This window comes from Taudactylus pleione, unplaced genomic scaffold (genome assembly GCF_031769625.1).
Source record: "Taudactylus pleione unplaced genomic scaffold, aTauple2 ptg000573l, whole genome shotgun sequence".
Classification (NCBI taxonomy): Eukaryota; Metazoa; Chordata; class Amphibia; order Anura; family Myobatrachidae; genus Taudactylus; species Taudactylus pleione.
In genome coordinates, this window is record NW_028284975.1 from 1,971,642 (window position 1) to 1,995,437 (window position 23,796).

Sequence of the window (23,796 nt, forward strand, 5' to 3'; positions counted from 1 at the left end):
AAGCACCAGAGCAGAGAGGAACACCCCAGGCAGGAAAGAGGAACTGCACAGGTTGTAGGGTGCTGGAATAAACACTAAAATTAACAAGCAGGTTCATAGTTCCACAGATTTCTTGGGTTTATGTATAATCCAGCCCTGGCTTTCCAGTCTGGAAGGTCAGTTATACCCCTTTTACACCACAGCAAAAAACCTGCGTTTTTGCTGGGTCTACCTGGGTCGCAGCTCATTGTAAAAGGGTCCCATAAAAATAACCCAGGTCAAGTGACCCAGCAATCCAACCCAGGTAGCGACCAGGATTGGACCCAGGATGGACCCAGGTAATGGTGCAGTGTAAACAGTGCAACCCAGGTTATCTGACCTGGGGCATGCTTAAAATGAGCCGATTGGTGGTTGTGGAGCATTCACCTCCCACTTTTTATGACCTCACAGGTTTAGCAGGGCAGACCTGAGTTCAGTGTGAACAGGGCTGACCTGGGAGTAGCCCAAATCGAAGGTGCAATGTAAATGGGGTCTGACCTGGGTTGGAACCATGTCCAAAAACCCAGGTCGGACCTGGATTTTGGGTGGAAAAGCGGTATTAGAGATCTTGGATAACCAGCTGCCTGGATTAAGCATTCACTAGGATCCTGTCAAGAAACAATTGTAAGCCCCTAGGAATTCAAAAGTTCTGCCATGGTGGCTATGAATTAGGTGAAGACACATGGAGCTGCTGACAAACCAGATGGAAACTCATTTATCAAACCTGTGAAATCCATTACATGGGAGATAAAAGGTAATTGCTGATAAATTGTTGTGGTTCTGTGCATTTATTGGACGTCAATACAATGTTAGGAAGTAAGAGCTAATGCCTTTTATTGAGAAAACACACAAAAGGAAACATTTATTAAACACAAAGTTAAATTGTGGAGTTTCCTACAGCAATTAATTATTAGATTTGCAATAGAAAAATGATGGTTACGTTTGTTTGTTTGGAGCGCCATATTTTCCTTTGTGCAAAATAGCAATCATTGGAATTAGAAAACACTGATGCTTTTCAAATATCCTATAAGGATATTGCTTGACTCTACCATAGGTGATGAATTTTGCCACACTCAAAATATATCATAAGGAATTTATTGCACAAAATAGAGCCAATCAGAATAATTTGCCATCCATGCAGTGTGGTCTATGATCAGTGATGCCTGCAGCTATATGGGGTCTGTGTGGGCACAGTAAAGAGCCTCCCAGACTCATACTATTGTTGTTTTGCTTGGTTAGACTTCAAGCTGATCTGAATAGGTCATGTTCCTGCATGCATTGTGCAGTTTATGGCCATAGAGATTTGGGCGGGCTTGGTAGTGAAGGGAGTGTTGCCAAATATTGGAGGTGTGGCAACGCCTCCTACAAAAGGGGCCATCAGTGCCACCTGCCAAACTTTCCCCCTCAAGTGTGTGCTGGGCTGGGGAGAAAGGCTGCTGCCGCTGAAAGGTAAGAAGCTGGGGGCGGACCTGGACCTCCCACCAGGCCAATCAGGTAATTAGTACTCGCTCATCCCACCTCTCGGGTAGCTAGTTATGAGAAAGTTAACGGGAGGTGTGATTGTTGCAAAGTGATTGGTTAGAAGGCCTGAATGTAAAGTTGGGTACACACTGACAGATACATTGGCCGATCAATTGATCGGCCAATGTATCTGCTGCCCGTCGGGTAGTGTGCACCCGTAATTTGTCGGTGAACGTCAGCATTCACCGACATATCGCGTTGGCTGTGCTGCACAGCCGATGGACAGATATGTCTGCAGACATATCTGTCCATCAGCAGGTGTGTAAGGGCGGTCTGCAGACCGCTCAGACACACACAGTGGCAGCCACGAGGAGGGGGACGGGACACGCCCCCCACCCGCCAGGACACGCCCCCTGGTCGCCGGACCAGCAGCAAGACACAGATGATGGGCGTTCAATGTGTATGAACGACCATCATGTGCAGATATATCTGTCAGGTGTGTACCCACCTTAAATCAGCTTGGGTTCTGCCCTATAAATATAGTCCCCAAGAAAACTTTATGCATATTTTACTTGTTAGAATGACAGTTCCAGCAGCTAAACCATCCGCGTGTGTGTGATAATAATGGCAATGCAATTTCAAATGCAAAGATGAATACAAATGTGAAGTTAAACAGTAAGCAGGTTCTGTATGGAACAGATTGTTTAGCAAAAAAACAAAACATACAAAAAAAACAAAAAAAAACAAAACAAGAAAAAGCAAAAACCATGGGTAATGATTTTAAACTCTAAATATAGCTCCTTGTGAAAATAAGGAATTTATTTGAAAGGTTCTCATGATGGAAAGAATAAAGCTATTAAAGAGTGAATTTACCCACAATTACATACTTTTTCTTGACTGCTGGAAGTGCCTTTCTGGGTGAATGTCCACAGCTGATAAGGGAGACATACCCTTATGACAAGTAAAGAAGCATGAAGAGCTCCAGATCCACAGCACAAAGTAGGCTCCATTCAGTGCTGTATAGAGACTACAGAATCTTTAGGGTGTTCTACATATGATTGCTTTAGGAAGAGCAACTCTATCATGCCAAACGTTCATGACGTTATAATTCATCTCCATGATGGGCCAGCTCAAGAGTTCTCCACAACTTGCCGCAGCTCTTCAAACAAGGGACCAAGCTCCTTCTCTAAACTAAGGATTAGACCTAAAAGCAAAAAATGTTATCCATAAATTCAATGAATCATTTCTAAATACCAAAATAAAGTCTCATTCAGTCTGTGTAATTAACCCAGAGTCATGGGCATATGTTTGTATTCTAGGCTTCCTGAGATGCTGAGAACTTGTAATTACTTTTCATTTATTTTGAAGGGCAGCTAAAACCAACAACCTATATAATGCCGTACAAACTATCATATTATTTAGAGCACATCACAAGTGAAACCATTCCCCGATCCAATCACAAAGAGTCATTGGTGTTATTTAATAAACTTATTTTCAAATCTTAGCAGTCATTTTTTTTCCTTATTGTTTGACTAAAGAAACCTTTTTAAACCAGTAACTCCTATTTAGCCATGCCAGTGACGGCTGGACAGATTCACTCCTACCATACTAAGGGAAAGGGAGCATAGAACTAATTGTGGGTTGATCTAAAGTTTGAGAGTGCCTTATTAGTGGTTGTCCCTCAGCCAATAGGAAATTACTGCCAACAGGGGTTAGGCTGGAAAATGTACCAATAATATTATGAAGACGATTAACAGGCATGAAAGTTTAAAAACAAGTAATTTGCACAAAAATACCAGCGCTAAAGTAAACAGATGGACGGTTTAAAAATTAAACTGTTAAATTGCATTTCTTCATAAAAAAGAAATATGCACATTATACCACATATAATATAAAAAATGCTAGCACCTTATTAGCATAAAAAAAATCCAATAAGTTATATAAGTAATTGAACATAGGTCTCTGTTCCTGTATGGTCAAAACAGGACCTAGGACTCCCTCCACTGTATCCAATGTTGGAAAATATTAAGCAGCAGATTATTACTGAATGGTGGGCAGATTGATTCCAACACAGTCCTTAGCATCCAGTCTTGTGCTTCTTGCTTTTAGTGTTTTGATTTATTAGGCAGTGACTACCCCTTATACCAGCTGCTTTGTGACAGCGCGTCCTATTAGATTTGCCTGTTAAATTGAGCTCAATATTTCATTTGGAAAAATGAAGGCATCTGACAACAAATGATAAAACACAATAGTGTCCAGTCTAGAACATCTTACTGTACAAAAAGATATATAGTCCTTATCGCCCTTTTTATAGTGCAACGTGACAGATTTTTTTGGCCAGCTCATAGAAACAAACAGAAAATAGGAAAGGAATGCACTGGGTGAGCAATGCTGCACTCCATCCAAGGGGGCGTACCAGAAATCAGGACAGTATATGAATGGAAGAAAGGATAGGACTATATGTAATGTATACCTGTGTTGGCATTGCTGCTGGCTATGAAGCTCACAACCAGAGGCAGCCTGTTAAACTGGACAACCTATAAAAAGAAATAAGGTTTAAGGTACATGACTGAAGTGATGGTTATAAACATTACATTTACATATTGCTTATTCAAAAACAGTGCGAGTAGCAATGAGGTGATAGAACTTATAGTTATCAGTTCTAGTTACAGTTATCAGCATTTAGGCAGACTGAGTGACGCAAATATCCAATAGCGTGCTATTATTGTCAGTTCTCTTACAGGAACAAATCTACAGCATACACTGGCAATCTAAGTATAATTACCAGTATTCTTAACACTAAGGAGCAACAAAACAGACTGAACAGCAGCCAATCACACGTTAGCAAATTATCCATACAAGACCTACAAAATGACATACCTGATACGTGTTGTAATAACATATGATGCTCTTGTTTTTGGAGAGTCCCAGCTTACTCCCCTGATCAGTGGCAAGTGCAAATGTGGATAAGAAACTTGGCCGCAAAGCATGTTCTGGGGCGTTCTCATTGGCAACTGATTAGAAATATACAGAAAGTAGCAATGAGTAACGTCACCTGTGTTACAGCCTGTAGCTATCTCCAAGTACTGTGAGGTACAATCAAAACTATATCAAGTACAGGTGTGTCCTCGTACTTCTAGTCACAATACGCCATATGGAGCGAGTGAAACGCCAAGTCCCATGTGACCCTGCTAGTGCCGTACATCATTTCTGCATTTTTTTTCGCCTAAAAATGCATCTTAGGTGCAATGTGATGCTACTAAGATGCACAAGGAGAGTATGCTGATTAATTTGATATGCAACATTTGTATAACGCTGTGCGACGGAGTCTGAACCTGTGTAAGCAGATGCATTTGCGGGCGAAAGAGACGCCCGGCGCTAGTAGACTTGCACAGGACCTGGCGCGCCAAAAGGATATTTGGTGCGACTGCAGCAAGAGTGTATGAGGACACATCTGTATACAAATGTTTGCATAAAATTGTGCAATATGTTAGTAAACAAAGGTTTGATTTTTTTTTCCCCAGTGACGATAATGCGGAAATGTAAATTATAAATGGCTACTATGACTGGTACCCTTTATATTTTTATATTATGGTCGTTTTCTTACCTTTAATAACCGGCACACCGTCCCTGTCTGACACTACAATGGCGTGAAGTCCTTCAACACTATTAAACACAAACAACAAAAAATATTACATAACGTTTAACCGACATATACTTTAAAGCAGGGATGGGGAACCTCCAGCACGGGGGCCGTATAAGGCCCTCGAAATTCTTTAGTCTGGCCCTCGGAGCTTAATTCTACTAGCCTCATCTGGCTACCAGGGTACCTAGAATGGCACCATGCAGCCAGAATCTATACAACAGTGCCGCCTGGAGCATCCTTAGGACACTTCAGACGGTCACACCGCTGCCCTTACAGCTTAAAAGAGCATCCTCAGGATGCTCCGGGCATTGCTGTAATCACTGGCGATTGTGGTCCCGCCCCTGTGTGACTTCATGTGGAGGGGCGTGACCTGCACCGAGCCCGCGAATAATGTTATATATGTCAAAACGGCCCTCGGCATAAAAAAAGGTTTCTCATCCCTGCTTTAAAGGAAAAGGTCTAGTTTATGTTTAGTCTGTAGAGCAAATTGACATATGCTATATTCCGAATGATGACTACTTTCCTCAGTGTGAATAAATTACAGCGCTCTGTTTAGAACATTAGCAAAATTTAAAAGACAAAATTGGTATCATAATCAAGATAAATACATTAGATGTCGCCCTCTAATGCTAACACATGAACATGTACTTTTGTGCAGTGACTATACATGGCAGTAAGTTAGATTGGCAAGGCTAAGGAGGAGGGTATAAAGAGCAAACATTGTACCCCTTCTTCCACAATCATGTAACAATATATTTCAACAAAAAGTCTATCCCAACTGTCCGGTCAGCACAGTGTTACAACCAATAAGAATAGTGAGCATTGAACTTGTAGATATAATGGTCAGAACTATCAAGGAATTATAAAACCAGCTTTAATGATAAATAGGCCAAACAGAAGCACTGTTGTCCCATCTGATACAAACTTTTTCTGTCCAATACATATAGACAATGGGCAGAATTCAATGTAGCCACATTAACCGCATACAAGGGTTAACACAGCCAGGCACAGTTGTTTTGCTATTCAATTAAAAAGCCAGGTTGCCAGTTCACAGAGATAGAACAAGGCTTTTTAATAGCATAATTTGGCCTGTCTGCAAAAATCTAAATAATTAGTTAAATTATGGTGGACAGGTATATGAGGGTATTGCATTGATGAGACAGGTATTTAAAAACTTGCTGGAGGAGTTGCATGCATTTAACAATTTTTTTCAAAGTGGCTTAAATCGACATAAAAATCACCTTACAGGCATTGTTATATTTCCCAAATTTGTCTAGAGACTCTAATTTGCAAAAAAAAAAAAAAAAAAACAACATTTTTCCACTGTTATGTAAAAAATAAATCAACCATTTTACACCTTTTGATAGCACCAATACTTTGCTTATGTCCACTAATAGCCCTCTATACCACAGGCTCTCAAACTCGGTCCTCAGGACCCCACACAGTGCATGTTTTCCAGGTCTCCTCACAGAATCACAAATAAAATCATTATCTCCATCTGTGGATCTTTTAAAATGTGTCAGTGAGTAATGACTACACCTGTGCATCTGCCGGGAGACCTATATAACAAACTGTGTGGTGGGGTCCTGACCGACCACTGTTCTACACAGTACTATTATCCAATGTTATTTGCACTTTTTTGGGGTACAGGGTGATTTCCCCTCACTTAATGCGGCTAACACCAGGCAGAATTACCACACAACTCCTGGGACACATATGCACAAATGAATGTACAATAATTGAATTCAGCCCAATGAGTGGGTGCAATGTTGGATAATTTCTCTTTTCTATTTGCATCATCCATTTCATTTTCTTTTCTTTGTCATGTATGTCATGAACGATTACTTGGCTGTCCATGCTATCGTCCCATGTTCGGTCTAACTAGTTAGCCTGATTTGCACATTTAGCCAGTGTAGATGTAAGGAACACCATTAATAAACCATAGTTGCATATGTTTTATGCTTGTAAATACAGAGCACTGTTCGATATCAGTTTCACAACAATAAAAGTTCAAGTTGATATTTTCTTCTCGGTCATATATACAGTATGAGGTCTTAGAATTAGCTAAAATAGGTCAATCCCGTTTTTCAACTTTGCTAAGATATAGGCTCACTAACCAATTTGGGTACATGCGTGATAATATAGGATACTTTAGGAGCCACCCATACCAGCAATCCCCTGAGAAATGTGCAAGGCGAAATATCTTACCTTGGAAGCTTTTTGTACAAGAATCGTCTCAAATCCTAATTATGAGAGCAGACAACATTAATACAGTATCACATGGGTGCCAAGTCATAAGCCGATAAGAAACAATGTTTTGAGAGTATTAATGCTTAAACAGGTGTTTCACGAGAAACAATATTTCATTGTCTAATCACCATATATCATTACGGATAAGGCTCCCCTAGCGATTTCTGTACTGCAATGTAGCTACGTGGGACTTCTGTTTTGTTATTTTGTTAAGCTTCTGTTCCATTCCCCTCCCCTAAAGGCCCCCATACACCAGCAATCTGAAAACCACAATTGAAAAATTTGAAGATTTATTGCCCGATCTTAAGATTTCCCAATCGAGCAAACTGCGCCCATACACTACAGATCTTTTTCAGTGATTTGTAGATCGATTGCAGCAAACACAGATCTGGCAATCTTGAAAGGCCCATCATTTTGCTAGAAATGGTCTGCAAATCTGCTGATCATGTCCATACACTAGCAATCTACAGCCCCAATCGATCTGTGAAATCCAACATGTTGGACAATCTGATTTAATAAATTCCAATCACTTTTTGGTTGCAATCTGCGATCTGTGAAGCCCATACATTGCAGATTTTTATACACAATCGATTGCAAATTGCAGAATTGCCACAATCGATTGCTGATGTATGGGGGCCTTAATATGAATGGAGGCAATTAATTGCATGTAACTTGCGCAGCACAGCAAAACTGCATGGTAGTCTGACAGACGTCGTGTGCTTAGCTGGTGCCACTGGAAACCATTGCTTACAGGCAATGTGACCTTTCTGATAAGTGATTTCCATCTCTTGTGTAGATTAGCTCTAAAGCTGGCCACACATCTAAAGGCCCCCATACATCAGAGATGGATTGCAGCAATTGTGCAATTTGCAATCGATTGTGCATAAAAATCTGCAATGTATGGGCTTCACAGATCGCAGATTGCAACCAAAAAGTGATTGGAATTGTTTAATCAGATTGTCCAACATGTTGGATTTCACAGATGGATTGGGGCTGTAGATTGCTAGTGTATGGACATGATCAGCAGATGATGTATGGGGGCCTTTACTCCCATACGTTACCAGATTTTCATTCCAACCAATCAACTAGCTGGCTGGTTGGACAGATACTCTTTAGATGTGTGGCCAGCTTTAGGCCACACATGGGATGGCTATAGTTTGTTCTCAGAAACAAACTAAACTGGACAGTATACATTTACACATTACGGCTTACCCCACAGAACCATCTTAAAAATAGGTGAAGGTATTAGAAAACACACAGCCCTTTGGCTCACATAGAGGGCTATTCAAATGTTTTTCGTGCCCCCTGCTGGCTGTCTATACGAATAGTTGCCCAATGAGCAATTCAATTGTTTCTTTGTTCGGAAGCCCATTAGCACTTAACATGGATACAAGCACCGGGTTTAGCTAGCAGCTAAACCCCTCTAAAGAAGTCATTAGGGCGCCCAAATAGCCGTTTAAGTGCCCCCAAAAAATTAGTTCTGTTAAGAATTTACCTTTGTTAACTCTCTTTCTTCGAAGTAAATAGGGTCCACAGGGAGACCTTGGGCAACACGCAGTTAAAGCTTTAGCTCCCAGGATGTACTGGGTCCACTCTCCCTATACCCCGCCTCCGAGCCAGAGGCACCTCAGTTGGTAATAAGCCAAAGGCCGGAGGAGGAGAAGAGAGAAGGAAGACTGGTACACTCAAGAAACACTCTCACAGAATAGGAGACTGTAAACCGGTGACCAGCAATATCACCCATATGAAACCAGGTGCATCAGGGCGGGTGCCCTGTGGACTTCGAAGAAAGAGTTAGCAAAGGTAAGTTCTTACCATAACTCTCATTTTCTTCTTCAGGGTCCATAGGCTACACAGGGAGACCTTGGGGATGTCCCAAAGCAGTACTTTTAAGGGTGGGGACGCTCCTGTGTTGAGAGGAGAATTCGGCGCCCAAAGGAAGCATCCTGAGAGGCAAAGGTAGCAAATGCATACAACGTTAAAAAGGTCTGGACAGAAGACCACGTGGCCACCTTGCAAAGCTGAACAGCCGAGGTGCCTCGGCGAGCTGCCCACAAGGAACTCACAGACCGAGTAGAATGAGCCTTAACAAAAGACGGAACAGGCAGGCCTGCCTGCGTGTAAGCTTCTGAGATATTGGCTAGATGGCTGCGTATGACTGTTAGTTTATTGACTGGCCATGCCTTCTTGTGAAAACCAAAGAGCACAAACAAGGAGTCTGATTTCCGAAGAGAACTGGTACGGTCCACATAAATTCTGAGGGCGGGGACCACATCCAATAAGGCCTCACCAGTCGAGAGGTCCGGTGATAGGAAGGCCGGTACTATAATTTTCTGATTAATATGGAAACTAGACACAACCTTAGGAAGGAACTCAGGGCGAGTACGAAGCACCGCCCTGTCCAGGTGAAATATCAGGGAGGACGACAGGAGAGCACTCCCAATTCTGACACCATTCTGGCAGCTGCCATGGCCAAAAGAAAGAGAGTCTTAAGCTGGCCACACACTAGACCAACTTTCATCCAACTAGTTGATTGGTTGAAATGAAAATCTGGTAGGGTATGGGAGTAAATGATTATCAGCAATTTGCTCCTAAATGCTAGAAAACAGATGAAAATGGTCATTCAGACAAATTTGTTAAATGTTTGATCTAAATATTTTGTTGAAACAACAGTTTTTGTCCATTTTCCGGCGTTTGGGAGCAAATTGCTGATTGTCATTTGCTTTCTTCCTTTACCAAATTTTCATTCCAACCAATCAACTAGTTGGATGGTTGGATGTTAGTTGGTCTAGTGTGTGGCCAGCTTTACCTGTTAACCACTTAAGATCCACTGAATATAGCGGTTCAAATGGAGGACCCTGAAGGGCCCGAAGAACTACTGCCGAATTCCAAGGAGCCACTACTGGGACAAAGGGAGGTTGAATCTGGAGAAAGGTGCGGATATCCGGAAGCGGAGCAATTCTACGTTGGAACCACACTGAGTGCAGAGACCTGAACTCTCATCAATGCCAGGCGCAGGCCAAGGTCCAACCCAGCCTTAAGGAATGCCAGTATTCTGGAAATTCGAAACACCTGAAGGTGTTAGATCCTGGCGGAGGCAGGTTTACGTGCTCTAAGCATCGTGTTGATGACTGAGCTAGAGAAACCTTTGGACCTCAGGAGGGAGGTCTCAAGAGCCACAACATCAAAAACAGACGACCCAGGTCCGGGTAAAGGCAAGGACCTTGAGACAACAGTCCGGTCGTTGAGGCAACAGGAACGGAGTGTCGATGGAGAGACTCCGAAGATCGGAGTACCAATGACGTCTGGGCCAAGCTGGAGACACCACCAGGACAGTGCCTCCGTCTTGCTTGAACTTCCGAAGAACTCGAGGAAGCAGGGAGACAGGAGGAAACAGGTACGCAAACAGGAAGGTCCATTTCACTGACGGAGCATCCACCAGGCTTGCTTCAGCATCTCTTGTTCTGGACCCGTACACTGGTAACTTTTTTTATTGTGTCGGGATGCCATGAGGTCCACCTCTGGGAGATCCCATTTGTCCACTAGGAGTTGAAACACCTCTAGGTGAAGAGACCATACCCCTGGATGCACGTCGTGACGGCTGAGGAAGTCCGCTTCCCAATTGAGAACTCCCGGAATGAACACTGCCGAAATGGCTGGGAGATGAGATTCTGCCCATTGCTGCACGACATCGAGTGCCCCCTTGATAGTTGATGTACGCCACTGTGGTGGCGTTGTTGGACTGAACCTGCACGGGCTTTCCATGAAGAATGTGACTTGACATCATGAGGGCCCTGTACACAGCCCGAAGTTCCAATATGTTGATGGGCAGGGCTGCCTCTACCGTTATCCACCGGCTCTGAAAGACGTGTGGACCGGTCACTGCGCCCCATCCCCGGAGACAGGCATCCGTTGTTAGGAGTATCCAGTCCGGGATCCAAAAGGGGTGACCCTTGGTTAGATGAGATGTCTGTAGCCACCAAGAGAGGGACAGACGCACCTCCGGAGAGAGAACCATCGTCTGAGCTCTGATCCGTTCCACCTAGAGAGGATCAGCCCCTGCAGGGGCCTGGAATGGAACTGAGCATATTTCACCATGTTGAATGTGGATACCATGGATCCCAGAACCTGCATTGCCGAGTGGACTGACATCCTGGCGACTGCAGAGACATCTGCGTACTCGCAGCTGCAGAGATCTTTTCTGGAGTCAGAAAGAGTCTCTGCTGGTGAGAGTCCAGAAGAGCTCCCAAATGAACCATCCTCTGTGCGGGAATTAGGGAGGACTTTTTCCAATTGACCAAACACCCGTGTGTTTGTAGGCAAGTAACTGTTAGTTGCAGATGATGGTGAAGTACGTCTGGAGAACTTGCCAGCAAGAGGAGGTCGTCCAGATATGGTAGGAGTTGGATACCCTGACTCCGCAGATGGGCTGCCATGACAGCCATAATTTTGGTAAATACCCTTGGGGCCGTGGATAGGCCAAAGGGCAGCGCCTGAAACTGGAAGTGTTGTTGCAGTATAGCAAACCACAGATAACGCTGGTGAGAAGGCATTATGGAAACATGAAGGTATGCATCCTGAATGTCCAGCAATACCATGTAATCCCCAGGTTCCATAGCCAGTGTGATGGATCGTAAGGTTTCCATCCTGAACTTGGGCACCCTGAGGAACTTGTTCAGAGCTTTGAGGTTGAGGATAGGCCGATGAGACCCATTCGGTTTCTGAACCAGAAAGAGAGTAGAATAGTAACCAGTCCCTCGTTGAGATAGTGGAACTGGTACAATTACCCCTTCTAGCAGCAAGAACTGTATAGCCTCCTGGATCTGCAAGGCCTTGGTCTTATCTGAAGGAGGGCCTGTGCAGAAAAACTGGTGGGGAGGCCTTCGGAGGAATGGGAGGGCGTATCCCTGAGAGACCACTTCTCTTACCCAAGCATCCTTGGTGGTTTCACACCAGTACTGGGCGAACTGAAGAAGTCGGCCTCCCACTCTGGGGTCCTCCAGAGGGAGGCCTGCCCCGTCAGGCTTCAGGTTCATCCTCCTGTTTGGAGGCCAGGCATCTTGTGCTCCAGGCCTGTTTCTTAGGCTTGGCAGTTTTCTTGGCAGCAGACTGCCCTTTGGCTTTTCCCTGAGGACAAAAGGACCTAAAGGAGGAGCTACAAGACTTTGCAGGAGCAGATGCTGAAGGCAGAAATGCAGATATTGCTCTGGCTAACATGTCAACAATCTTGTCCAAGTCTGGACCAAACAAAATCTCCCCATTATAGGGTATGGCCTCCAAACCTTTCTTAGAATCGGCATCTGCGCTCCAATAGCGCAACCACAGGGAACGGCGAGCAGACACAGCCGAGACCCTGGGTGTCAGCAGACTATCATCCAGAGCGGCCTCACCAATATAAACATGCGCGTCCCTAATATGAGCGATCAGCGACACCAGATCCTCTGGAACTTCCGAGGAGTCATCAAGTGTATCGGCCCAACTCTCTATAGCTTTAGCTACCCAGGGGCGGGCGGGCAACAGCTCCTGAAAGAGAGTAAACGGACCTTTACTCCACCTTCCTATCTGTAGGATCCTTTAAGAAAGAAATGAAATGTATAGGTAAAGTTGCACTCTTTTTTTAGCCGTGTATAATGTGAATCCACCGCAGGGGGGGGGGGGGGGGGATAGGATTCCCACTTTTACAATGAGCCTCTGGAAACAGGTAACAGGAGGTCAAATGTTTCTGAGGTTGATACCTCATACCAGGTGATTGTCAGGCATCCGCCATGTAATCCACCAGCTGATCTGACAGAGGGAATACAGCCGAGGTTACCTTCACCTGTTTAAACAGGGCGTGTTTAGACTTAGGGGCTGGCTCGTCATCCTAAAAAAACAATGCGACTCTGACCGCAAGCACCAAGGCAGGAATATTAATCCTTGACTTACAGGAGGAGTCTGCATATTCAGTGGTAGTCCCTGCAAGTAAGAGACGGGCTGCTGTAGTGCCCCCATAGGAGGAACAACAGCCGGGACCTCCAGGCAGTCTACAATGGAGGCCAGCATCTGGAAGAAAATCCCCAAGAGACTCCTGTACTGATGTCAGGGGGTTCGAGGAACATGGCGGGTTATAACACCTCATACAAAGCCCATCCTGAACCACATCCTCCTCACTGAAAACAGCAGTACATAATCGGCAAGATTGCGACAAGTACATGACCTTGTCAGGCATGTCTGCGGGATAAATGACGCACAATAGTGCACTGTGGGCCTGATTCAGAGCCGGACGCTATTTGCGAACGGCCGTTCAGAAAAAGGGGCCGGCTATTTAAATTGAGCGCTCGCTCTTTGCGGTCTGTTGACGCCTCTATGTCTGAGCAAGTGAACGAAATATGCGCTCGCTATTTTGTAAAGATGCCCCCTGGCCGTTCGCATCATATGTCATCTCCGCTATTAGATTAACTGAGTACATCGAAAGGCGTCTGAACTGCTCGCAGTGCTTGTGGTTGGATTTTCCTACCGCAATCATGCGAACAGTTCAGGCTAAGAGACAACCAAGTGACGTGGTCGATGACGCTGCTTTGTTAATTATGCACACCCTTAAAACGCCTGTTTTGACCGTTTGGCACGCCTGCATTCGAATCACCACTCCCCGTTTTCAAGCACCTTCCCCTGTTACCACCCACAAACACCTCATCCTGTCACTTAAATTAGCAGGCACTCGCTATTTTGCGAGCGCACAATTTCCGACCGCAATGACTGGTTGGCGCATGCGCATTACGACCCATACGCATGCGCAGATGTGCGAACATCGCTCGGAGCGAACGAGCGGCCGCTTACGAGCGGCTCTGAATCAGGCCCTGTGTACAAAGCAACCACAAGTATAGATACTAACAGGGAGCAATATACTGGTCCTGTCCTGTCTTATGCAAGCTGCAGGAACCTGTTGCCAAAATATGGCACAGTGCTGCACACAACAGCATGAGACAGGCCTCAGAAATATTGAATTATATATATCTAAGGTCAGGTATGAGCTACCCTTAACACCACCTATTTTTACTGCAGAATAAGAGAAAGGGTATAGTCATAAGATGACAGATAGAAAAAAGACACAGAAAAATAGTGCTAGCACAAGTCACATACAATGCAGGAAAGACGCTGCAAAGCGGCACTATACTCAACTACACAGACGCAGTGTCTGGTAGGAAATAGTACTACTTATGCTGACCCTGGGAGAGGTATGCAGGGGGACCGGACCACACGCTGTCCTGGGAGAACTGCGACGGCACACATAGAAAATGGCGCCGGAAAACTCAGAGGGGGCATGTGCAGAGGAGGAGAGCAGCTCAGGGAAGCCAGACCGCTGTGGAAAGGCGCCGCTTAAACAGGGAAGCAGTCTGCCCTGGCCGGTTATTAACTTCTGGGACGCTGGTTTCCCGCAACCAATATGTCCATGGTGGTCAAGTTGGAGCGCGATGACCGGAGCCTGCGTCCGCACCCAGCACCTCCGGTCTGTCCCCTGAGACCGGCGGTATAGACTGCCATTATACGTGGGTCACCACGAGCGGCGACCTGCCTTACCTGTCCCCTGATGTCCGGGTCCTCTCCAAGGGCCCTGGCTAGCGCTGACCCCCGGAACGCCCATCGAGATCCCCAGATCAGTCTGCTGCTGTACACTCTATTTGCTTGTAGAAGTAACTAAACTAAATAACATAAAGAAAAAAGCTTTATGGGCTGATAAACAGTCCCCCTGCAAAATGGTGACCCGACTCCAGCCGGGCACCAACGAAACTGAGGTGCCTCTGGCTCGGGGTATAGGGAGAGTGGACCCAGGGCATCCTGGGAGCTTAAGCTTTAACTGCGTGGTGCCCGGATTGGTTTCTATCACCTACACCCAAGGTCTCCCTGTGGAGCCTTTGGACCCTGAAGAAGAAATTAACTTTACACACACACTTCCTCTCACACCTCAGGAGGCTGCGAAAAGAAATGTGTCATGCCCCCCCGTAGCTTTAAGCGTCCGAAAATAGCAACAACTGAATTGCTCCGTCAGGCGCCTATTCTTATAGACGCCCAGCTGGTGGCGTCTAAAACAATTGAATCGCTCCCATAGACAGGAAATGCAACATTTTGGTTTTTTTTCCCTTAAAGTGAGCAAATGCAGGAACATTTATACCACTTTTAAACCAAAGTTCCGGGTCTGACCCGGGGTTGGAACAGGGTTATAAGACCCGGAACTTACCCCTTACCAATACGGATAAGATCTGCAACTTACCCCTTTTATACTGCGTCGCCGACCCAGGATATTTCCGAGTCGGCGCCGTTCACGACCCAGCTTTTCCGGCGTTGCAGTGGACACTTAGAGGTGTCATCTCCAAGCGCCATTGAAGCCGGCCAACACAGATCGCGCCGTTTACACTGCAGGGTGCCACAGGAAGGACCCATAGCCAATCCTGCAAAGTACCTGAGTTGGATCCCCTGGTGGATCCATTTACACAGACACAAATCCTGGGTTGATGTGCATCAACCCAGGATTTTTAAGTCGGTGTAAAAAGGGTATTACTTGATTATAGCGATCAATATCTCCATGCCCAAGAGCCCATCACTGAAACTATAACACTTTAACTACGGTTTACTTACTTCAGCCATATTTTCTCTTCTACAGTCACTGTGGGGAAAAAAGAAAAAAAAAGTTGTAACAAAATTATATATATTTGTTACTGACCTAAGTTTAATCTGAAAATAACATTTCATTAACTAACAAACTGATTGTATGGGGCCACTAATACATGTGTAGATCACTGACTTACTGTATGTATAGAGCTGTATGGAAAATTCTTAGAAAGCATTTGCTGGCTTCTGCACTATAGCTGGGAACTGTTAATCATGCACTAAGCAGTGGACGAGTAAGCATGTATCACAGGACCCACTCATCACTCAGACTACTGCATGTACAGGTGCCTGGACTCACTCTGCCTTGCTACATACCATAGAAAAAGGAAGTAGCTGTTCAGACCTCTGTTCTCTAGCTGCACAGACTGAGAAGAACATGTAACTGCTGACACCTGCCTGCTGTATAGTGCTGTCATCCTGCAGAAGGTGTAACTTAAATGCATTCTAGCTGATAAATAAAACCGTCAACGTTTCCATCTTCTTTCCTGATACAGAAGAGCCCTGTGCAGGGGAGGCCAGGGGCAGGAGTAGCAGCAGGGCCGCCTGTATACAGACACACTTACCTACTTGTAAGACCCCTGACGCTGAAAGCCAATGCCTAGGAAAGCAGCAGCTCAGCCTGCACCATACACGTCCCAATGTCCGACGCTTTGCTTCCTACAGTCAGTCTGTCAGCTGCCTCACTGTTGCAGTCAGCTGACAGGAAACAGCAGTCACAGGACTGTGTACAGTACCCATCTGACTTCTATTCAGCCTTCCAAACACTGGACGGCCATGTTTGTTAAGGGCTAAGTTAAGGGCGACCAAACAGTTACATTATGCATGGAATTAGCAAGTCTTATGCCCCTTGATGATACGTATCTCATTAGTAATTGGGAGTTTTTATTTTAACTTAATGCAGGATGATAGAAAATAGACTGCTAAAAGCTGAAGGCAATGGGAAAGACCTACAGTAGGAAGCCAGGTGAGAGTAAAGGGGATCTATACACTACCAACGTGGCAGGGGAGGATTGTCTGTTATGAGAGTCCCAACATGTTTGTTAATTTGGGATTCTTTAATTCATAATTTCAGAGGAAATGTATTTTGCTCGTAGAGGTGTATATGCTTGTATAGCCTCACATCTGGCTGTATCATGGTGTAACAATTCGTTTATCTAGGTCTGTGTGTAATACCCCTTTTCCACCAAAATTCTGGGTCTGACCCAGAATTTAGCCGGCGCCAACTCGGGATATTCCCGAGTTGGCGCCGCTCACACCGCAGTCGGGTCTGCATAGACCCGGCTTTTCCGGCGTGAAAGTGAACGCTTGGAGATGACGTCATCTCCAAGCGCCACTGAAGCCAGACCAATCGGCTGGCATGCGGCTCATTCCAGGTCATCAAGACCCGGAGTGTGCCGTACACACAGCAGGGTTTCACGGGCTACGCCAGTGTTTACCCTGCTATTTACCTGGGTTGAATTGCCGGGTCACTCGACCCGGCGATCCAACCCTCACCCCTTTTACACCAAGGAGCTTATACCATCCTAACCTCACAGAGGAGGGGAAAAGAGAAGAATGTCTATAGTTTGGCGCACACCAAGGAGCTGCCCGGGTTAACCATGCAATAACCCGGGTTTTAGCTCCGGTGTAAAAGGGGTATGAGTGAGCCAAGTAAAATGTTCCCAGGGTTTTGGGGGATCAGGGCAGGGGCATATCTATAATGGGTGCAGGGAACACGGGCCCCTGGGTCCAGGGGGGCCCCGCACCGCACACCCTGCATCCATAATAATACCTCTCCAGAGTCCCACGTCGGCGCGGGCGTCTGGCGCTGTAAAACGACTGGAAAATGGCCGCAGTATAATAGGTCACAGGAAGGACCCGTGAAAAGTCCAAATCCGCGAAAACTTTTCTCCAAACCGCATTTTTCACGGCTAATTGAATACGGCCTTTTCAAATATCCAAAAGGGTGAACAATATAGACCTGGGGACTGAGGGGCCTATTTATTAATATCACCATTGGGTGGCTGGTAATTAACAATCCCTTTTGCCACATATTGCAGCGATTTAGATTTTTGTGTGATATTTATCGATACAGGGTTTATAACCCCCGCAAACGAGGTGGTATTGTCAGCCTAGCGTGGCAGACAAGGAGTTCTTGCAATATGCACATGCACAGCTGCACTTGTGCAAGCATAGGCTATCAGAGAGGGATTTTAAGGATTTCTCTCTGAAAAAGAAATTCTAAATTGTAGACCATAGGCTAAATTGTCTTGTTATCTACAGATGGCGGGTAATGAGGCCATGCTCAGATCAGCTGAACTTTTTCTTTAGGCGTATGTTAAAGCATAGTCTGTAGTCTATGTACAAAATACTTAGTGGAAAAGCAGAGCAATCTCACAGCCGTGTCAGTCATGAAGGGCTAAGAGATTATGGGGCGTATTCAATTGGGAGCGAAAACGTCCGTTATAGGCAAAAAATCTTTGTCAAAAAAAGGGGATAACTTTTCACCTATGAATAGGTGGTGAAAAAAAGTGGAGAATTGGGGTTTTGGGGTGCAGATCTCAAAAAGTACCCTGCAGCCTTTGGAATGTCCCCTAAAAGTTATCTGTGTCAAAAAAAATTGTAAAGGGTCATTCCATCTCAGATGTCTACGAAATTTTTTTAGTTAAGAGAGGATTGTCAAGACAACTATTTCTGCCAAATATCTCGACTGTTTGACAATTAGTTTATTAAATATTGATTTTTCAATGTATTAAATTTATTAATTGTGGCTTCTTTATCCAGTTTATTTGAAATATCACGGGTGTTTGTTAAGGAATCACCATGAAATTTGGACCCCTAAGGTAACTTTTCCCCCCCGAATCCAAAAATCTAAACCAAATTACTTAATCTGCCTCATGTTTTGCGTTACGGCAAATACGCACATTTTTCGAATATAATTGAAAATGCTAGGTTCCATCAACATTAGGGATCCCATTTTTTTGGGGGGTGCTTAAAAAAGGTAAACATTACTACCACAAAGAAAATCAGCAGGGTACTCTGTTTAATAGTTGAGGAAAAAAATAATGAAGTTGATGTTTGATTACTCTTGTACCGCATACATAATTAACACAAGAAATCATGAAATTTAAAACCTTTAACATAACTTGAGTCCATAACTGAAGTTGAGTCAACAATCTAATTTTTCCCTTGTTTGAAACTTGTTGTTACGGTCTGTAATTTTCCTTAAAGTGTATACTGCCGTCCAGTACTTCCTTGGATAGTAAGCACTTCCGTTACACAGAGGACGTGAATAAAAAGAACAAAACTCTTGAAGGCCAGGCCAGCACATTTGTTGATTGGTTTTGTTTCATGAATTGTACCAGCACATCTTGTTCCACCTCATTACATTGAATGATATACCCAATGTACCAGATTTTATCATACACTGCTGCTATATATGTTCCAGGTTGCAGATCACTTTTGTCTCAATTTTTTGTGACTGTGGTCATAGTGACACTAACTCTGGTTCCTGCTGTCTTCATGTCGTCTGATGACAATCGATATATGTGTAGCTCATCATTAAAAATAGGCCGAAATCTGTGTTCCTGCCACAGTCTTTGCTGTTTCTAGATGGCTTTGCAGTGTTGTATTTCGTTTTGTGACACGTAAAAAAAAACTTTATGCCATGTACATTTTCATTTGCCCAGCTCTGCCGGTCCAAAGGTGTCAAGATGTGATAGGTTTTTTCCACTGCTTGCAGACTGGTGCCTGTGGCTAGATGTTTAACTGTCCCTCCAATGCCATCACACAGACTCTTACCATGAGATGTGGCAGAAAAATTCCATTCTGCTTGAAGGTTGAAGTCATCCTTATGGAAGCATATGATGAAAAAGTTTTTGCAGTTCTTGTATTGTGCACTAGCACCATCACTAAAGTAGTAAACATACTCCAATTTGGGTAATAGTTTTGCTAAGTGTTTCATAACTAACTGGTTTTTGAGTAGCTAGCAATAAGGCAGTCCGTATTTAAAAGACTACCAAATGTGCACTTTGAATAAGCAGCTGCCATGATTGACTTTCTGTATCTACCTCTCTTTCTCTGGAAAGTTTCAGTTTTGGTTTCTCTAAAGAGAATACCCTTCCCATCATTTTCTGTTAAGTTTCATTTTCTGTATGGGAGTTTTATCCCTTTGCCTCAGTTTAGTTCACTATTTTGGTATGTTTTTTAACAATGTGTAATTTATGTATGCGGTACACCAGTAATCAATCAGCTTGATGATTTTTTTTTTTTCTCCACTATAAAACAGAGTACCCTGCTGATTTTTTTTTTTTTGTGGTAGCAATGCATACCTTTTTTTAAGCACCTCAAAAAAAATGGGATCCCTAATGTCGATGGAACCTTACATTTTTTATTATATTTGAAAACCATGCGTTTTTGCCATAACACAAAATATGAGGCAGATAAAATAATTTGGGATGGATTTTTGGATTCGGGAGGAAAAGTTACCTTAGGGGTCCAAATTTTTCTGGTGATTTCTTAACACCCGTGATACTTCAAGTAAACTAGATAAAGAAGCCGCAATTAGTACATTTTTTAATAAATTGATAATTCGTTGATTAAATATTGATTTTTCATACAGTCGAGATATTTGTCAGAAATGGTCAATTTGACATCCTCTCTTAACTAAAAAATTTTCCAAAAAATCTGAGATTGGTGGTGGACATTTAATTTTTTTTGTGTGACCTGATGTGGAATGACCCTAAAATTAGCATAGGACACCCCTAAAAAAGTGGTTTCGTTTTGGGGGTGAAAAAAAGTTTGGGGACAAACTTAAAAACTAGCAAAATTGACTCAGGAGGGGGGTCCCCAAGTATGAGGCAGGTGTTTTCTAGCATGCGGGTGGTTGCGGCAGGTGGATTTTTCGAAGAATTTTTAAAGTTCATTTAGGGACTTTAAAATATGCTTGCACCTATTTTCATGTACCCCAAATTTGATGGGACTAGTAGTTTTTTTAAAAAAAATTGCTAAATGCTATTCTTCACTTCTTTAAAGACACATAAAAGCACCTGCAAACACCATTTAAAAACCTCAAATACCTTCAGCAGGCCAAATTGGTGGTACTCATAGTGATCCCCCATGTCAGACCATCTTTTGGGGGGTGACAGGCTGATTTCTGAAAAAGTGACAGGACTTTGATACTTACTTTTCTGCCGATTCCTAATTGAATACGGGGATAAGCGGGCACGCGCCCGATACTTTATCCCCTGAAAAAACGTTGATGACAGCGAAAAGACCAACCTCTGACTTTTCGCTGCTAATTGAATATGGCTCAATGTGTTGGATGCATGATTCCCATATTTGACAGAAGTGAATGGTTGAGTCTTTAAAAAGTCCAGTATCTATCTACTTCAGGAAAACCTGTCAGTGCCATCAGTGTATTCAAATTTGAAAACAAAAAGTCCTTAGCTCACAAAACAAGAGATATGGTAAGAACTTACCTTTGTTAGCTCTGTTTCTACGAGGTCCACAGGGTTGACCTTGGGGTATAGCTGGATTTGGATCCACGGGCACCATGCAGTTAAAGCTTTGCTGCTCCCAGGATGCACTGGTTCCATCCTCCTTTATACCCCGCCACAGGCACCTCAGTTGGTAAGTAGCCAAGGCCGGAAGAGATAAAAACAGAGAGAAGGAAGACTGGAACACACAAGAACCATACTCACGGAAAGGGAGATGGAAAACAGGTGACCAACTACATAGCCCATTTGAAGCCAGGTGCTTTAGGGCGGACGCCCTGTGGACCCTATGGACCTCATAGAAACAGCGATAACAAAGGTAAGTTCTTACCATATCTCTTGTTTTCTACTTCAGGTTCCATAGGGGGTCCACAAGGTTGACCTTGGGGATGTCCCAAAGCAGTTCAACTAAGGGCGGGGACGCTCCTGTGCTGAAGCGAGAATCTGGCGCCCGCAGGATGCATCCTGAGAGGCAAACGTGTCAAACTTATAGAATCGTAGAAAAGTCTGTATGGAAGACCAAGTGGCCGCCTTACACAGCTGAACAGCCGAGGCGCCACAGCCAGCAGCCCACGAGGGACCCACACACTGAGTGGAATGAGCCTTAACAGAGGCTGGCACAGGTAACCCCGCCTGGGAATAAGCCTCACAAAATAACTAAACAAAGCCAACGGGCCAAAGTTTGCTTGTTGGCAGGCCAACCCTTCTTATGAAAACCAAAGAGGACAAACAAAGAATCAGACCTGCGAACGGAACTAGTGCGATCAATATAAACTTTGAGAGCACGGACAACATCCAAGGTAGCCTCACCAGCCGAGAGATCAGGTGACTGAAATGCCGGCACCACAATTTCTTGATTAATGTGGAACTTGTAGACAACCTTAGGAATAAAACCCGGACAGGTGCAAAGAACTGCCCTGTCCTGGTGAAAAATCAGAAAAGGCGAATGGCAAGAGAGCGCGCCTACTTCTGACACCCTTCTGGCTGAAGCAATTGCCAGGAGAAAAACAGTCTTAAGTGTCATCCACTTTAGCTCCACCGACTCTAGAGGCTCAAAGGGAGGACCCTGCAAGGCCTGAAAGACCACAGCCAAATCCCAAGGAGCCACTGGTGGAACAAAGGGAGGTTGAATCCGGAGGACACCTTGGAAAAAGGTACGGACATCAGGCAGAGTAGCGGTTCTACGTTGGAACCATACAGAAAGTGCGGATACATGAACTTTCAATGAAGCGAGGCGTAAACCCAAGTCCAAACCAGACTGAAGAAACGCCCAAATCCTAGAAACCTGAAAAACTTGAGGATCGTAGTTCCTGGACTCATACCACTGAAAATAAGTATGCCACACCCTGTGGTAGATCCTGGCGGAAGCTGGCTTACGTTCCTGTAGCATTGTGCCAATGACAGAGCTGGAAAAGCCCCGGGCTTTCAAGACTGATGTCTCAAGAGCCACACCGTTAAAGACGACCCAGGTCCGGCTGTAGGCAGGGCCCCTGAGACAACAGGTCCCGACGTTGAGGCAGAAGAAACGGAACGTCGATGGATAGACTCCGAAGATCGTACTACCAGGGACGTCTAGGCCAAGCTGGTGCCACCAGCAGAAGCGTGCCACCATCTTGTTTGAATTTCCGAAGGACCCAAGGCAGCAAGGCTATCGAAGGGAAGAGATAAGCTAGTTGAAATGTCCATTTCACTGACAGCGCGTCCACTAGACTTGCGCCGGCGTCTCTTCTCCTGGACCCGTACACTGGCAATTTGTAATTGTGATGGGAAGCCATGAGGTCCACCTCCGGCAGTCCCCACTTGTCCACGAGCAGTTGAGAGACCTCCAGATGAAGGGACCACTACCGGGATGCACGTCATGACGGCTGAGGAAGTTCGCTTCCTAGTTCAGAACTCCTGGAATGAAGACTGCCGAGATGGCCGGAAGGTGGCACTCCGCCCAGGACAGGATGTGTCACACCTCCGACATCGCTGCGCGACTGAGAGTCTCTCCTTGACGGTTAATGTACGCCACCCTGGTGGCGGTGTCGGACTGAATTTGTACTGCTCTTCCATGAAGAGCGTGACTGGACAACTGGAATGCCCTGTACATGGCCCGAAGTTCGAGAATATCGATGGGAAGAACAGTTTCTTCCGCTGTCCAATGTCCCTGAAGTGAAAGAGGACCCAACACCGCCCCCCAACCCCGAAGACTGGCATCCGTCGTGAGAAGGACCCAGTCCGGGATCCAAAAGGAGCGGCCCTTGGTGAGATGAGTTGTCTGAAGCCACCAGGTCAATGATAGGCGCACCTCCAGAGGCA

The 23,796-nt window shown here is 44.8% G+C and overlaps 1 protein-coding gene across 2 annotated transcripts; it reads right to left on the reverse strand.

Annotated features, from left to right (window-relative positions):
• Positions 1–827: 827 nt before the first annotated feature.
• Positions 828–16,752, reverse strand: LAMTOR3 (late endosomal/lysosomal adaptor, MAPK and MTOR activator 3). 2 transcript variants are annotated; one of them, XM_088453215.1, is made up of 7 exons: positions 16,589–16,752; positions 15,989–16,016; positions 7,334–7,368; positions 5,087–5,145; positions 4,360–4,493; positions 3,953–4,016; positions 828–2,683 (listed from the first exon to the last, which is right to left on the reverse strand). In XM_088453215.1, exons 2-7 carry the CDS (start codon positions 15,995–15,997, stop codon positions 2,610–2,612), a joined length of 375 nt encoding a protein of 124 aa, XP_088309341.1. In that variant the 5' UTR covers positions 15,998–16,016; positions 16,589–16,752; the 3' UTR covers positions 828–2,609. The 2 variants fall into 2 exon arrangements, with proteins under 2 accessions (XP_088309341.1, XP_088309340.1); XM_088453214.1 differs by having other exon boundaries at positions 16,585–16,751.
• Between the last annotated feature and the right edge of the window lie 7,044 nt (positions 16,753–23,796).

Bases quoted from the DNA above. Each gene is read 5' to 3' on its own strand.
- LAMTOR3 (XM_088453215.1), bottom strand. The intron at 5,146-7,333 runs GTAAGATATTTC...TGTGTTTAATAG, and splicing joins TTGTACAAAAAGCTTCCAAG to TGTTGAAGGACTTCACGCCA. The intron at 4,494-5,086 runs GTAAGAAAACGA...ATTTCTAATCAG, and splicing joins CGGTGTGCCGGTTATTAAAG to TTGCCAATGAGAACGCCCCA.